Source organism: Nesoenas mayeri, assembly GCF_963082525.1.
Source record: "Nesoenas mayeri genome assembly, chromosome: 19".
Lineage (NCBI taxonomy): Eukaryota > Metazoa > Chordata > Aves > Columbiformes > Columbidae > Nesoenas > Nesoenas mayeri.
In genome coordinates this window covers 4,763,997-4,779,134 of record NC_137568.1, presented here as the reverse complement: position 1 = coordinate 4,779,134, position 15,138 = coordinate 4,763,997, and the positions used below count along the sequence as shown (strand labels likewise).

Here is a 15,138-nt window from a genome sequence, read left to right as displayed (position 1 = left end):
TGAAGAGTCATGGATATGACTGGTGGGTTATTCCACCTCTCCTCATAATGGAGTTTTGCTGCAATTTTTGTAGCTGTTGAGGCCGATCACTCCGGTATATGAAGGGCAGAACTGGAGTTCCTGTCTCTGAAATGTGCCATCTAGTGGGAGCACAGCCAGGAGAGCACAGCAATATTGTACCTCTGTGTGTCATAGCACGCTGTTGTCTCCTCTGTAATAATGATGGAAGTCAGAAAAGTTTGTATTTCTGTGTATTTGCCTGGCAGATACTCTCCTACCCCAGTATTTTTTTTGTGTGTGTGTTGTCCAAATATTCTTACTGGATTCAGGAAAATAGTAAGAAATGTGGGTAAGGGTAGGGGATGGATGAGATGGGCGAAGGGAGGAAAGTAAATACACATTTTAATTCTGTTATGTTTATTTTTATAACCCTGATGTGAATGCAGTCCTCATCCCAGGTAATGTGTGTCTATGTGTGCGTGTGCTGGCCCTGGTGCTCGCTCTCTCTCTTCACTTCTGTGTGTGGAGAGGCTTTGCTGGGCCTCTTCTTGCTAAAGCAGAGGGTGTGCCTGGGATATTTGGAGAGGGAGAACTGCCTGGAGAAGGCTGTGACATCCAGAGATCACCCCTCTGGTTTTTTAAAATCAATCTGTGCCATTGCTGCTGTGCCCTGGAGCTGTTCCTGAGAGCTGATACACAAAGTGAGTTTTCCCCTGACAAGAAGATGTCTCACCTCACACTTGGCTTTCCTTTGGAGTTTGGCAGGTAGTTACTTGCATAATAATTTGTCTCCAGTGTTGGGAGACATGTAAGGACAATATCTTCTTGCAGAGGAGAACTAGCTGTGCTGCATATGGTGGAAAAACAGTGTTTAAAATTGCTCCTAAGCATGATGGCAGTCACTTGTGTTCAGCTCCTGAACAGTGGCTTCTGCCCAAGAGCATGATTACAATAGGTAAAAATTATTTATTTTAATTTTTCTCTACTGGAAAGATAACCAGGTGAGGATCTGTAGCTGAGCCATGAGCTACTCAGGTTGTGGATGCTTCAAATCTGGTCCACAGTTTCCAGTTATCACCTGATACTGAAAAGATCCCCGGGTTTTGGTTGCTGTGAAGTCCGCATGGTTGGCAAATGTTTCTGAGCAGCCTGGCAAATGGAAATATCTTCCCTGTGCTGTAAGTAACTACTCAGGGATGAAGGTACATTTAAAAAAAATCTCTAGGATTTTTTTTTACTGTGTCTCAGATCCTGGATGCTCACATAGAGAGTAGAGAAAGGAGCCTTCAAGCATTTGTTCCTTACAAATGGGGATCCTACAAAATGGATGCATTTGAGCATCCAAAATTACTTGTCACAATGAATGTCTCTCCTGTAGATTTGCCAGAAGATTTTTGCCTCTTTTTGTCCAGTTCAACTGGAGTTTGTGAGATGGGCCAGGTAGAAGCACAGAGCACAGTCTGAATGAACTTAGAGCTGACGGTGTCTGAAGGAAAGAGCGTTTCAAATCATCTATTGAGGTATTGTCAATCTCAAGAAAAAATAGTGGCTAATTTGTCTCCAGTCTTCTGTGAACAAGTACAGAGAACCAGACTGTAGCTCTTTAAGAATGGAGGTGATTAAACCTCATACACTGGCCATCTCTTTGGCTATTAAATTGTACTAAAGTGAAATTAAATACGGGAAAAATAGTCTTTGAGCAGCTTTCAAGGACAGCTCATGAAATGGAGGTCTAACACCTTCTGACACAGCAGCAATATTAATCTCAGTGTTTAATTCCGCGATTTTAGCCTTTGTTCAATTATGGACAAAGATTTATATATATATTTTTTTAATTCTTCTGTGCTATTGCTTTGGTAAGTAAAGTCCAGTCTAACCAAAGGTGTTTCAGACCTGGCGTTTTCTTATTGTTCCAACAACTGAGTTGATTTCCTTAGTCCTTAAGGAAGAATATCCCAGCGCACACCCCAATGCACACTTTAACCTGTTGCGAGGAATAAATAACAAACTAAATCTGATGTGCTATGACCTGTTTACCCACAAAGTAGAGAGCAAGAGAGGCTATAGCTAAAGGGAAGGTGAGGCATTAGGGACAGGGTAACAAGGCAGAAAAAACGCCCTATCTCCCGGTGCTATATTGGATTTTGGAGAACATACTATTATTACATGTCTGTGTATTGTTTCGGAGGGTCTTTATCTCTTCATTATTGTTTCATTTGTTGGTGTACTCTGTATCATCTCATGTTGTTACAACATGCAGTTGAAAGTCTGGCTGCTGGAGATGCAGAGTTCCCTTCTCTTAACTGCAACTTGCTAAGTCAAGTTGTACTGACGAAGTGGGCTTTTTTTTTTCCTAGTAGTTTTCTGTTTGAAATGTCAGCAGTCTGTCTCAGAAGGCAAATGTATTCAGGTTCCCAAATCAGCTTGCTGCAAACAAATGCACATAAAATATTAAGGTAGTCGCTTCTTTGTGATGCCTGTAGACCCAGTGCACTTCTGTTGGCTTGAGAGCAGCAGGTAGCTCAGAAGCTCTGCATTGCTGGGGAGGACAGGGCTGGAAGATGCTGGTGGGGCACCCAGTCTGGCTGCCTACAGCGAAAGCCAGGGAGTTTTAGCCAGTTTTGTATGGACTCCAGCAGCTGGTGCTTCAGAAAAGAGGATGCATTGCCCTTCTGCGTGGTTAGAAAACTCTCAATGGAATAGAGAAACAGGAGGTTTCAGGTGATTTTTGACTTTGAGGGGGGGTTTGGAGGTTCTTTTCAAGCCCTTTTCCAGTTTACCTAGCCCCGAGGTGCTGCCTGAAGGCAGGCTGTAGAGTCTGAGTGTGGCAGGATAAAGAGCCTGTTCCTGCTTCCCACTTCCCATATTGATTACTGCCTGGCTTGGATGTGATGATTTCATTAGTAGCTGAAATGCCATCCCATTTGGTTTGTGAGCTGCCTAACAGGGGAAAACAATCAGGGAACAAAAGCATTTGGCTTCCACTGGAATCCATTAAAGCCTAATTGCAATGCTAAGTAGGGGGGATACAGCAGCACTGGAGTGATGCCTGTGAAGCTCCGTGTGTGTCAGTGTAAACACGGGTAATTGTGCTTACTCAAATGAAATGCAGCAGAGGTGGTTTTTGCTCTCATCTGAGCAGCAGCTGTCAGGGTGGACTGTGGAGACACACACCACATATCTGTGAAGTGAGATCCTATTGACAGCAGCAGCAGTTTGACTGTCTGCTTGGCTTTCACACCCATTTACCCTCTTTATTTTTTCTTTTTCCTTCCCCTGGATGCTTGAAAGCAAGTGGGAAAGATGAAAGAACTAGTAGAACAGTACCTGGGTTGAGCTGCTCTGCAGCAGCTGGGCCATGGGAAGAGCAGGAAGAGCGAGCTCAGTGCACCTCTAGAACTTGCTACACCCTGCCTGCTCAGAGAAACTTACTGTTGTGCCCAAACTCTTAAGATTTCTGAAAGTAGCTAATGATAAAGTGGAAGTGTGAAGAGCATTGGGAAGCCTGGAAGAAGTGGCAGAGCCCTCTCATTTGATCATGTGGCAAAAGCTACAATCAAATACATCAGTGCAGCAAGGGTGTTTAGTCTTCCCACCTCCCTGGTGTGGGTCTACAGGGGAGTTTTTCCTGCTAGAAGAATGTTTTATGGAAATGATTATTTTTTTCTTCACTAAGTGATTAAGAACACTCTGAACTGGTAGAAGAAAAATGCTGCCAGTGAAACATGACACATTAGGAACCATGTTCTGTTAATTAGCGAGTGCACCAGGTTAAGGCAGCTTGGTAATTCAGTGGGAACTTTGCTCTCCTTGTTTTTCCCCATTAGAGATGCCCTGTCTGGGGGATGTGAAGTCTCATTCCCCCTGCTGTATATCGCTTTACAGGATGAAGCCGTCCTGCACCCCGGGGTGCTGTTCCACAGCAGTGTGTGGGTTTCCCATCAGGGTCACAGTCCTTAGCATTTGGGCAGCCCACACTCATTTCCAGGCTGTGCTGTGGCTCGCAGTCACTGGTAGAAATAGGGATTTTCTACGTGCTTGAAGTATTTATTACTTTAAAGCAAAAGAACAATTCTTAATTTTGGCAGCAGCATTTTTATTTCTCGGATCCTTCTTCATTTACTGGTTTCATCTGGGTCTCCTGTAGAAACTCTTTCTACCTTCCCAAAACTTTGTTCCCTGTTGCGCAGGCAACTGCAAAATTCTGCTGTGAGAGGGTGTCCATGTGATTGTGATAATTGTAGCTTGTTGCATGACGACTAACCTTTTAATGTGGAAACAGTGCTTAGTCTCCAGTTGTCACATTAACACATTGTTTTGTGCTTTCTAGCTGTATATCCAGCACTGGCTTTTGTTCCCTTCTGTCTGTTTTTTGTGTGTTAAGTATAAATCTTTTAACCCAGTGTTATTTTTTTTTCCATGGTTTTAATTGATTTGCAGTTCCTTAGAAGAGAAATGTCTTGGGGATTGGGGTGACTTAATACGAGTTAGGCATGGGTGGGCAGCACCTATTATTCTATGATTGCTGTGATGGGAATTGCTGCTGTGATTGCTCTCTCGAGCCCAGAGGTTGTCACCCTTTTATTGCTTCCTGTAATGCCAGAGATCATTCCTTGGCTTGGCTGTGGGGCTTCTGATGGGTCTATATTGAGCATGCTCAGCAAATACCCCTGGGAAGGGCCCCTTTTTCTGCAGCTCTAACTGAGCGGCTGCGATTGTGGCTCTGGGGAGCAGGGAGTGTGCTGCTGGACAGAAGTTGTCCGTACTGCAAAGCCCTGCTCCCGCAGCTAAGGGAAACAACAAACCTGGATGCTTGGATGCGGAGCACCAGTTTAAATAAAACCCTTACAGGGGAGGGTGCTTTGTTGCTTCCCTCCTCTGATCGTGTTTTCTCACGAAGCTGATTTGAGCACTCTCTGATTCTGTAACCCTGTCTGGAATTCCTGCCTTCCCCCCACCAAAGCAGGGAAACAGTCTGGAAATGCCCTTGTATCCGCACACTTGGACATGAGTTTGGGGTTCATGTTCCTGCACTGAGCATGCTCATTGGTGCCCAGCATCCTCTTGCTGGGCCCAGGTGGCTTGCTGGTGGAGGGCTGGTGTTCTGGGTTTGTTTTCTTTCACTCATTTTCTAGGTCTTCTTGTCTCTTCTCTCTGGCTCTGGTGACAGGCACGATCCGTAAGGCTCAGAACCTTCTGAAACAGTACTCTCAGCATGGTCTAGATGGGAAAAAGGGGGCCTCTAACCTCATTCCTATGGAAGGTAATCACAGCTCTAGCTACTTCACCCTTGAGTTTCTCTGTGTATCAGCCTTGCTTTTCCAGGTGGGACTTCCATTAGCCTAGTGCTTGGTGGACAGCAATGGATAGGTGCAGCTATCCTTGGGGAACCAAGGAGATGCTGGAGGGCCAAATTTCTTCTCTCAATTTTGTGTCTGAATATCAAAGTCTCCATAAACATGAGTACAGGTGGAGGGCAATGTTACTTTCAAGCAGCTGACCCACCGTAGCCACCTGGCTAATGGAAGTTCTGCTCTGATGACATCTGCTTGTGGTGTTTCTATTGTCTTTTCTTTTTGCCTGGACTTGGAGATACTCAGTTTCCTAGTGACCCTTCCAAACCTGATGCTGAAGTGTCAGACCACAGCTAGCTCAGTGCATCATGCCAGAACATTTTCTCCATGGAGACCTACATAAATGGTCATTTTCCATAATCTGCTCTCCTCTGCTCATAGAGGTTGTACCAGATAAGGGAGAAGAGGTCACTTGCTTCAAAGCATCTGTAAGACTTTTCCATCTCCTGCTATGTAGGCTTCCAAAGCAGATCTCTTCAGCACCCGCATTGTAATCTACTAAATCCCAGATGGTGACTAAATCACTCATTTTGGGGCAAAAAAAAATTCTCAGTGTTGAACAGGGCTTTGAGTTTGGATTCATAATGGCTCTGTGTACAAATTGGACTTTGGTGCCTGCTATCCCATTCAGAACTTATGGCAAGAGGATTCAAGGGACTCCTGTGGCCTAAAAAATGACTTAACTCGCACTTCTCATCAGGTTTCAAAGGGTTGCTACTGCTACATAGCCCGACAAAGGGATTTGGTCAGGTAGCATTCCTGGGACTGTCTAGGGAAAAAAGTGTCCATCAGATCAAATAAGCCAAGCTTGAAGCATCTTCCAGCCAGTGTGAGCATCTATGCTGTAACCGCCCTGGATAAATTGCGCCTTCTGTTTGTGCCGGCTGACATCTCACTAGGTCATGAGCATGACTTACGAGTTAAACACCTTTGCGATACCTTGAGCGACAAGCATGGGCCGGCCGCGGGTAAGTACCATGTTGTCACTTCATAACAAGCTGGCTAACATCCCTTGTTTTCAGCATGTGTCACAGTAGTTTTGTAGCCAGCGGCTGTTCATCTGCATGGGCAGTCCTGGAGCATTGGCCTTCTCTGGCTATGAAGCTCTGGCTCTTCTCAGTAGAATTCACTCCTACTAATCACACACACCCCAAGCCCTCAAACAGGGAACCCCAACTTTGTCCAAGCAATGACTGGTGGCCACCTTGCTGAAGGACACTTCCCTATAGGAAGCTACTGGCTTGTTCGGTGTTGAAGCGAAGCAGACAGGGAAGGGATCACGTGCAGCATGTGATAGAGTGGGTCACTGTCCACCATAGGCAGTCTGTAAAACCACATCACGTTTGTCCCCCTGCTGACTATAACCTTTAAAAGATCAACCTGAGTGGGGGCCTGTCAGTGTAGGGAAGAACTGGTTCTTTCTCCATCCAAAGATGCAGCTGTTGCTGGGAGGAGGGAAGCAGCAGCAGCCTGTGGCTTAGAGCAGCTCTGTGTGTAATCTTGCTGTTTTGTAGTAGTTACTACAGGGATCTGAGTAATGCAGGATGGTGTGAATCTGTTTGTGTCTGTCCCGCTGACACACCCCACTGGTGGTTGGCATGAGTTGCTGTGGGCCCTTGTGTCACACCAGCACTTCTCACGCCTACCACGTAGGTTCTTTGCTGGATCTTTGAGATATTTGTACACTACAGCTCCAATATTTGCATTTAGATGCAGCGTTGTGTGGCAGATAGCTCACCTAGCTGTGGTGATATTTCTGCTTTGCAGGATTTCAGTGTTCATCTCCTTGGGTTTTATCTTTTGTTTCTGCCTGTGGGAAGACACTGCCTACCAGGACAGCCTTGATTTCCCAGAAAGGTTGATGCAAAATGGATGTTCTTCATCTACATGGCAGATGGAGATAAGGAATTCTAAAAATACAAGCAGAGATGTTGAATAATTCACCTCAGACCTTCCTGAGTTTAGTACTCTGTGTTCAAGCCCTTGATTAAATTTAGCCTGTATCCCAGAAGAGCTCCAAACTTGCCTTCTGTCAGGAGGCTGGAAAGAGCTGAAAGAGCCCATTTCCTGAGCTGCAGTTGACGTTCCCTCCTGCAGGGTATGCAGAGCTTCCCATGCACAAACCCAGGGGACAGGTTTGGTGAGAAGATGACTCTTGTTCTCACACAAGGACGGGTGTAAAGCCAGAATCACCTTTTCCAGAGGAACCTTGTGCTCCTTGTGTAAACCAAGGCCTTGGAGTGGACAGAGCTGCTGGAAGCTCAGTGTGAATTTTATTCTCTCTCAAAGCCATCTTGCCCTTACAGGGAGGGATGACGTCTTCGACATCGAGATCGATGCGTACATTCACTGCGTTAGTGCCTTTGTCAAACTGGCCCAGAGCGAATACCAGCTCCTGACAGAAATCGTCCCGGAACACCACCAGAAGAAGACCTTTGATTCTCTCATCCAGGTCAGTTGAGCCTCTCTGCTTGGCTTCTTTTGTAAAAGGTACGCACAAGGTCTTTTTCCCTTCCTCTTCATTGTGAGGATGTGGATTCCAGCACCTGCTGTGGGTGCCCAAGCACACCACCAGTGCTAGGACTTTCCTCCAGGACCTCTGCAGGGAACAGGGGCCTGCACAGGCCCTGAAGAACATTTGCTCAGTCTCTCACTGGGTAACACAAATGACCCATCACTAATTAACAGGTGTCCTGCATTGAGCCCCTTGTGCTGCTTGGGCAAAAGCTGTCCTGCTTCCTTCTGACTCTCCGGCTTTGTTGCAGGAGTCATTAGATAACTTGATCATGGAGGGTGACAACATTGTCTCAGCTGCCCGGAAAGCCATCATCCGACACGACTATTCGGCTGTGCTCACTATCTTCCCCATCCTTAAACATCTCAAGCAGATGAAGCCAGAATTTGACCAGGTCTTGCAGGTAAGCGTTATGGGACTGGAGAGGGTCCTGTGGCTTGGGTTGTCTGGAGAACTTTTTGAAAGGGATGATCACAGTGTCTTTGAAGAAAGATGTGTAGCTTCTGCTCTCCAGCGTGGACTGGAAGTGACACAAATGCAGCTTGCTCCTTTCTGTGGTGATGAATCAGCAACTTGGCACTGCAAGCAGTTCTTTTCAGTTCAAGACGTGACCTGGTGATGGACCATCTACATTAATCTGTTGTATACGTGGTGTTTCATCCCTGTTGAGCTTAGTTTAGACTCTGCTTGCTGAATTCTGGAAGATGGGCTGCTCTGAGGACAGCCTGCTTAGACCATGCCACAAGGTTCTCCAGGTATCAAATATGGCCTTTCCATCTGCTTCCAGCTGGTGACTTTGATGCACCAACCTCCTATATCAGGTACTGCATTAGAGGAAATATTCTGGTAACTGTTAGGGTCACAACATCGTTTCATCCTGACTGGCTGAGGAATGCAGAATTTCACACGTTGTTGATGGTGCTTTAAATATTTTCCTGGCACATGGAGAACTGAGAATGAGATGCTGGGCTAGAGGATCAGGGAAGGTAGGTGCTGAATGGAAGTTCAGATACTGTTTGTTTTCCCTCTCTGATCTCTGATATGGGACTATTCCAGGGAACTGCAGCAGGCACTAAGAACAAACTGCCGGGGCTGATCACTTCCATGGAGACCACCGGTGCGAAGGCCCTGGAAGAGTTTGCAGACAACATTAAGGTAGGATTCTCCTCAATGTTCTCTCTTAGCAAGAGCAGCAGGCTTGGCAGAGGGGTTTGCTGAGCAGCACCCCAAATTTAGTGTTCTGCTTTCCATAAGGCCACATAGTTTCTGACTGTAAAGCAGGCCTGTGCTTGCTGCATCACTTTGCTGCAAATACCAAATGCCTGGTGCTGATTTCAAGTACAGGAGACCTCTGCCTAAGACCTTTAATGGGCATGCTACAAATAAATTGCCATGAGCTTCCAGGCCTCTGCAGATACCAAGTCAATCTCAGAATTTAATCCTATTTAAAAAGGAAGAAAAATTGCTGGCTTCAAAAATTTTGGAGGACTCAAGTTGAACTGTGAATGCACTGCCTGGTGGGTGAGCTGAGCATTTGATGCTCACATGCTGAACAAACCCCTGTGGTTCTGAGCTACCATTCTGAGTGCCAGGAGATGGCACTGCGAGCACTGGGTCTGAGGATGTTGAGAGAGGATGATAGACAAGCCTACAGCTCACTTGCAGCAGCGGTTGTCTTGTAGATGACTTTAATTTTCTTACATGCTTACCTTATTTCTCTCTCTTCCCTTCTTAGAACGATCCGGACAAGGAATATAATATGCCGAAAGATGGGACAGTTCATGAACTCACCAGTAATGTATGTGATGAAGGGTTGAACCATCCTTTGTGAAAAACAACTTCTGAAATGGTTTTAGAAAGAGCAGTAGGGAAATGTCTTAAGTTAAGCTGTCTTAGTTTTGGAAGGGCAATTAACTGGCTTCCATGGAGAGATTAGCTAGTTACCCTTGCTAAGCCATGATGTGACTGTGTGGGTAAAACCCAGCAACTCAAAAGAGTGTAGTGGTTTGTTTCTAGAAGGCTCTTAAGTGTGGAGGAACAAGTGGTCCTTCATGATTCTTAATACCGGAGATAGGAGAAGCAATGTTGGTTACTCATAACCTCCCTCCCTTGCTTCCAGGCCATCCTTTTCCTACAGCAATTGTTGGATTTTCAGGAGACAGCAGGTGCCATGCTGGCATCGCAAGGTACGTATGTGCATGGGGTTTGCTTGGGCATGCAGTTCCTTCCCCAAATTGTCTGGATGTCTCCCCTAAAAAGATCAAACCTCCACATGCACTATGAGCTTGTTCTTCTCCTGTCCTTCACCCTGTGGTTTGTCTTGTCCTCTGATCTGCCATGACCACATAGTTGTTTATCTGGAGAACTCCAGGGGATGCAGAGAGTTTCCACATTCGCCTTCCCACACTTGCTCCTACCACATACCCTTGGGATGGTGTTTATTGCTCATGGACTTTGTGGTATCAGGAGAGGATAATGCCTTGGTTGTTGAGCTTTAGATCTGTTACTGGGCTGGTCCCCTGTGACTGTACTGGAGTGAGGGTGGCTGGTCCAGCTGAGTCGGCTTTAGTTTAGGCTATGCTGCCCTTCTCTGCCACATCTTCTGGTCAGAATATAACAGCAGCAGCAATAATCTGCTCAGCATCTAGCTGTGCTCAAGCTGGGACTCTGGTTAGACTCTGCCTCTCCTCTGTGATCTCCAGCTCCGTTTGTGGCCTTGAAGGGACTCCTGCCTGCTCTCCTGTGTAGCTCTGGCTGCTCTGTGTTAATATCTGCTTTGTTCTCAAAGGGATGGTGGTCTCTAACCTGTCTTTTTGCACTTTGCATTTCTTTTTCTCTTTCCTCCCTCCCCTTTTCTCTCTGCCTAATCTTTGTAGTTCTTGGGGACACATACAATATTCCTTTAGATCACAGAGGTAAGCAGACTTACCCACACGTACCTGGTCATATTGCCTTGGACTCTGGTGATGTATGTTAATTCTTTATCCTCCAGGAGTGGTAAATAAGTTAACACATAATTGAAAAGGAAAAAAAGGGGAGGGCAAGTAACTCTTGCCAGTGGGTTGGAGAGAATAGGGAGGGCTTGTCACCAGCAGACAGTGAGGGATGTCACATGAGCTGGAACAGGCTAAAGCCGTGGCGCTGAATCTCTTTGGCACGGACAGCAAATTGGCCCAACTGGTGTCGTGCTTCATCCCGTGTGCGCTCTGCTCCTCATTGTCCAGCTCCCAGCAACAGGAGCCTCGAGGCCTTTCCCATGAGGTGCTTCTGAACTCGGACCACCCGAGCTAGGACCGACTGCCAAACTCTCTGGTGGGGGGAGGAGGAGGTAGCCACCCACGTGTCCTGTGGGACCCATGCCCACAAGCCCTTGAGGTCAGAAAGCCACCTCTTATGCATAGACAGAGGAACATGTGCCAGCCCGGAGTCGTTGCTTGCACGGGCAGGCTCCCACGCTGGGGCAGTCCCTCGTACAGAGCAAAGCAGGCCCTCGCAGCAACCATGGGGATGGCTGAAACTTCCCAGAGCCCTTTTCCTTGTTTCAGTTCCTGTTGTGTGCCTGCTGTTAACAGCTCTGGCTTATTTGTTCTCTGATCGCAAATTTCTAGTGCTTACAAAGCCTTTTTGGGTGGTGGGAGAAAGGACATGAAGATGTGTTTAATGACTCTATTCCTGATTAAGACTCTATCCTCTAAGCACTAGGAAGAAAAGGAGAGATTTCTGCGGGGGTGCTCAGCACTTGTTGCAGGTACAAGGGCTGAGGGGTGCAGAACTCTTCCACACTCACCCTGGATAAGCCACTGACAATTGGTGCTGAAGCCAGGAGCTAATTTCTCTGTCTATGGGAGCTCTGCGCTAATTCCATAGCAACAGGGATGAGGCTTGTTTGAATAGAGGCAGGCTGACCACCCATACCCCGCTTCCTTGTGGCATGTTAACTGGCCTAAGGCTCTTTTCTTTTCAGAGACCAGCTCTTCAGCTAGCAGTTACAGCTCAGAGTTCAGCAGGCGGCTGCTGAGCACCTACATCTGTGAGTATTCACACCAACCCGCTGCTGCCCTATGCCTGTCCTTCACTTGGCCCATTCTTGGGTGAAGAGCACAGGCTGCATTTCTTATGCCGTGATATCTTTCTGTGTTTGAGCTTGAGTCTGATGGGAGGGATAGATAAAGTATCAAAGTGAGAGTTTAAGGCTGTTACAGCTGGACAGGACAGAACACAGTGCAGCAGCTCACTGTGCTGCAGAGCTGTTGTCATCAGTTGTCTCAAACAGTTCTGACCTGGTGCTTTGCACCTCCAGCCCCACAGAAGCTCTGAGCTGCCAAAGGGGCTCTAAAACTCGTGCATTTTATAGTGAGATAGCGAGATGAGTTCACAGTGCTTCCTTGTACAGGTACAGTGAGAATCAGGTCCGTCAGATTCTTTGGAATCTGAGCCTGTTTCATGGTCAGACTGAGTCTGATTGCCCATGCTGGTCCTGGGACTTACTCTGAACACAGAAGGCAATGGTATTGCCACTTGCAACAAAGGTGTTAGTTCACACTGAGGGTTTTGGTGGCTTTCTGATAAAAGATGTGCCTAACGCTCTTAGAGTTGTTAAGTATATGTGATTGTACCCTTGTCTGTATGTGCTGTTGGAGCTGTGCTGTTCACTTTGCTGTGGGCCCACAGCAACAGTACAGAGCACTCGGTTTGGATTGTCAGTAACAAGAAGTTTCAGTGCAAAACTTTTAGTCCTCTCTTTCTCCCTCTTTTAGGCAAAGTGCTGGGCAACTTGCAGCTTAACCTTCTTAGTAAATCCAAGGTTTATGAAGACACAGCTTTGAGTGCCATTTTCCTGCACAACAACTACAACTACATTCTGAAATCTTTGGAAAAGTAAGTGTGTATCCAGGTAGATATCCCTGAAGTGTAGGCTGGTTTTGGAGCAGGGCTCTGTATTGATTGCATTTGCTTGCTGACCTGCCTCATCTCTGCTCTATCTTCCACTCTTGAAACTGCCCATTTGAAACCTTTGCACCGTTATAAACATCGCATTGCACAAGAGTGGAAGATAAAAGCATCAGAGATGGCCTTAGGTTTCAGAGGATCCTTTCATCTTGGGAGGACTGAGGGCATGGCTTTGGAAAGTAAATTGGAGTAGCTTTTGTCTCCCAATTTATGCATTTCAAGGTCCTGTTTATTGGAAAGATCATCTTGTTAGGGGCTTGAAATGTTACCATCCTGCTAGCAGCCCTGAGAGCAGATGGCTCATGTGCTTCTGCAGGTTTTCTGTTCTTTCAGGTCTGAGTTGATCCAGTTGGTAGCTGTGACACAGAAGACAGCTGAGAGGTCTTACCGGGAGCTCATCGAACAGCAGATCCAGACCTACCAGCGCAGGTCGGGCAATGTCCTCTGCTCTTCCTTATTTATGTCAGTTTGAAAGCTCCTTGGGAGCTGCTGCTGCTGGAGCAGTGGGAGAGATTAGCCTAAACCAGAGCCTTGTCTAAAACCAAAGCCAAGTATTTTGGTTTCCAGGCAGTTAATTTAACTTGTGAAGGGGTCACTGTTGAAAGTTTTGGGGTGTGTATTTTCTGGAGTGGCCCTTGGGTCATGGATGAAGACATAGATGTTCTGGTGAGACGTAACTCTTTCTCTTTGCCTCTTTCCTATCTCATTTCAAATGCAGTTGGTTGAAGGTCACAGAGTACATCTCAGAGAGAAACCTGCCTGTCTTTCAACCAGGAGTGAAGGTGAGAGGATGGACATGGATGGCTTTGAGATTATAGAGATTGCTGGAAACATCTTGTCCTTTGTCATATTCAAAAATTCCCAGAAACCTTCTTTATATCTTGTGCCAATATTGCTCTGTGGGGTGAATACTGTGCCTGGGACAAGATGAAGAGCAGCACTGCCTTCTAACTTCCCCTGCCCCAGATTCATACAAGTCTTTTCATCTCTGCCTCCAGTCTTATATTGTTCACCTGGGCAGATGCTTCTATTTTGGATTTGCAGAGACCTTCCCTTAGAAAGGGCTAGAAGCATAACAAAGTCCTATTTTTAGGTCTGTTCCGGCTGAAAATTACCCTTGTTAAATCTACCTCAGATGAAAGCCAATTGCTGAATGCGGAGTGTGCTGCTTGCTGCAGCTTTCTTTCCCTGCTTTAAGAGAGGGGATTTAAGCCAAGTAGGTAGGATGGAGAGCTGTGGGCAAACACTGTTTGAAATATGTTTCTGGACATGAAATAAAATTCTTTTCTTCCTTTTTGCAGCTCAAGGATAAGGAGAGGCAGATGATAAAGGAGCGCTTTAAGGTAAGGAGGTGTTAAATGATGTAAAAAAACATCCCCTTGTTCATTGGGACAGGCAAACCAAGGATCTGCTTAAGGAGGGGATCTGTCTGTCGCTCATCAGCGGTGGAGGACATCAGATTCATTAAAAAACTGTGAGACTGCAGACAGGACACTCACTGAGTTTTACTTTGGGACAGGGTTTTAATGATGGGCTGGAGGAGCTGTGCAAGATCCAGAAGGCCTGGGCAATCCCAGACGTGGAGCAACGGGACAAAATCCGCCGGGCACAGAAACACATTGTGAAAGAGACCTACGGTGCCTTCTTGAACAGGTGATGGCTTCTTCCACTATTGTCCTCTTTTATTTGGATTTACTGAGGTCTTTGGACCCTAGAGTAGCTCAAGCTGAGGCGTTTTTCTGCTGTCCTGCCTCAGCTTCTCAGCCTGGCACACTAAAACATCCCCAAGCTGAACTGTACTCGTTGTGAATGTCTGCTGTCATCCTGATTCCTTGGTCGGGGTGAGTGCAGATGTTCTAGCTAGCACAAAACTCTGAGCCCCCCTGGGCTGTTCATGCAAACCTCAGGAGACCTGTAACCAGGTCACTTGCTCCCAACAAGATGCCCTGTCAGATTCAAGTGGGACGTGCTGGAGTGGAGCCAATTTGCGGCAGAGGAGGAGACAGTGGGTCTCTTGGCATTCCAGTCATTTGTCACCTGGATGTTGTCTTCCTTTGCAGATATGGCAACGTGCCCTTCACCAAGAACCCCGAGAAGTACATCAAATACCAGGTCGACCAGGTGGGGGAGATGATCGAGAAGCTGTTTGACACGTCAGCATAAATCTCCAGCTGTCATGTACTCTGCAGCTGCCAAGTACACGTCTGCACTCACTCCCTCAGCAACCTTTGGGACTCCCTTCTCTTCTCCCCTGCCCCATTGTGGTGGGCAGGGCGTTATACTTGTATTTATCAGATTTATAAACCTGTGGAAACACTA

At 46.6% G+C, this 15,138-nt stretch overlaps 1 protein-coding gene across 4 annotated transcripts in view; it reads left to right on the top strand.

The window, feature by feature from the left end:
* EXOC7 (exocyst complex component 7) overlaps positions 1 to 15,138 on the top strand; it is a 20,939-nt gene extending 5,801 nt beyond the window's left edge. The window contains exons 7-21 of one of the 4 annotated variants that reach the window (XM_080356618.1): positions 447 to 458; positions 5,171 to 5,263; positions 6,254 to 6,322; positions 7,661 to 7,806; positions 8,120 to 8,272; positions 8,926 to 9,024; positions 9,605 to 9,667; positions 9,989 to 10,055; positions 11,834 to 11,899; positions 12,627 to 12,747; positions 13,153 to 13,248; positions 13,538 to 13,601; positions 14,121 to 14,162; positions 14,339 to 14,472; positions 14,880 to 15,138. In XM_080356618.1, the coding sequence (XP_080212744.1) occupies positions 447 to 458; positions 5,171 to 5,263; positions 6,254 to 6,322; positions 7,661 to 7,806; positions 8,120 to 8,272; positions 8,926 to 9,024; positions 9,605 to 9,667; positions 9,989 to 10,055; positions 11,834 to 11,899; positions 12,627 to 12,747; positions 13,153 to 13,248; positions 13,538 to 13,601; positions 14,121 to 14,162; positions 14,339 to 14,472; positions 14,880 to 14,982 (1,328 nt within the window). In that variant the 3' untranslated portion in view covers positions 14,983 to 15,138. The remainder of the gene's footprint in view (positions 1 to 446; positions 459 to 5,170; positions 5,264 to 6,253; positions 6,323 to 7,660; positions 7,807 to 8,119; positions 8,273 to 8,925; positions 9,025 to 9,604; positions 9,668 to 9,988; positions 10,056 to 11,833; positions 11,900 to 12,626; positions 12,748 to 13,152; positions 13,249 to 13,537; positions 13,602 to 14,120; positions 14,163 to 14,338; positions 14,473 to 14,879) is intronic. The other 3 variants (XM_080356619.1, XM_080356620.1, XM_080356621.1) reach the window with 3 other exon arrangements.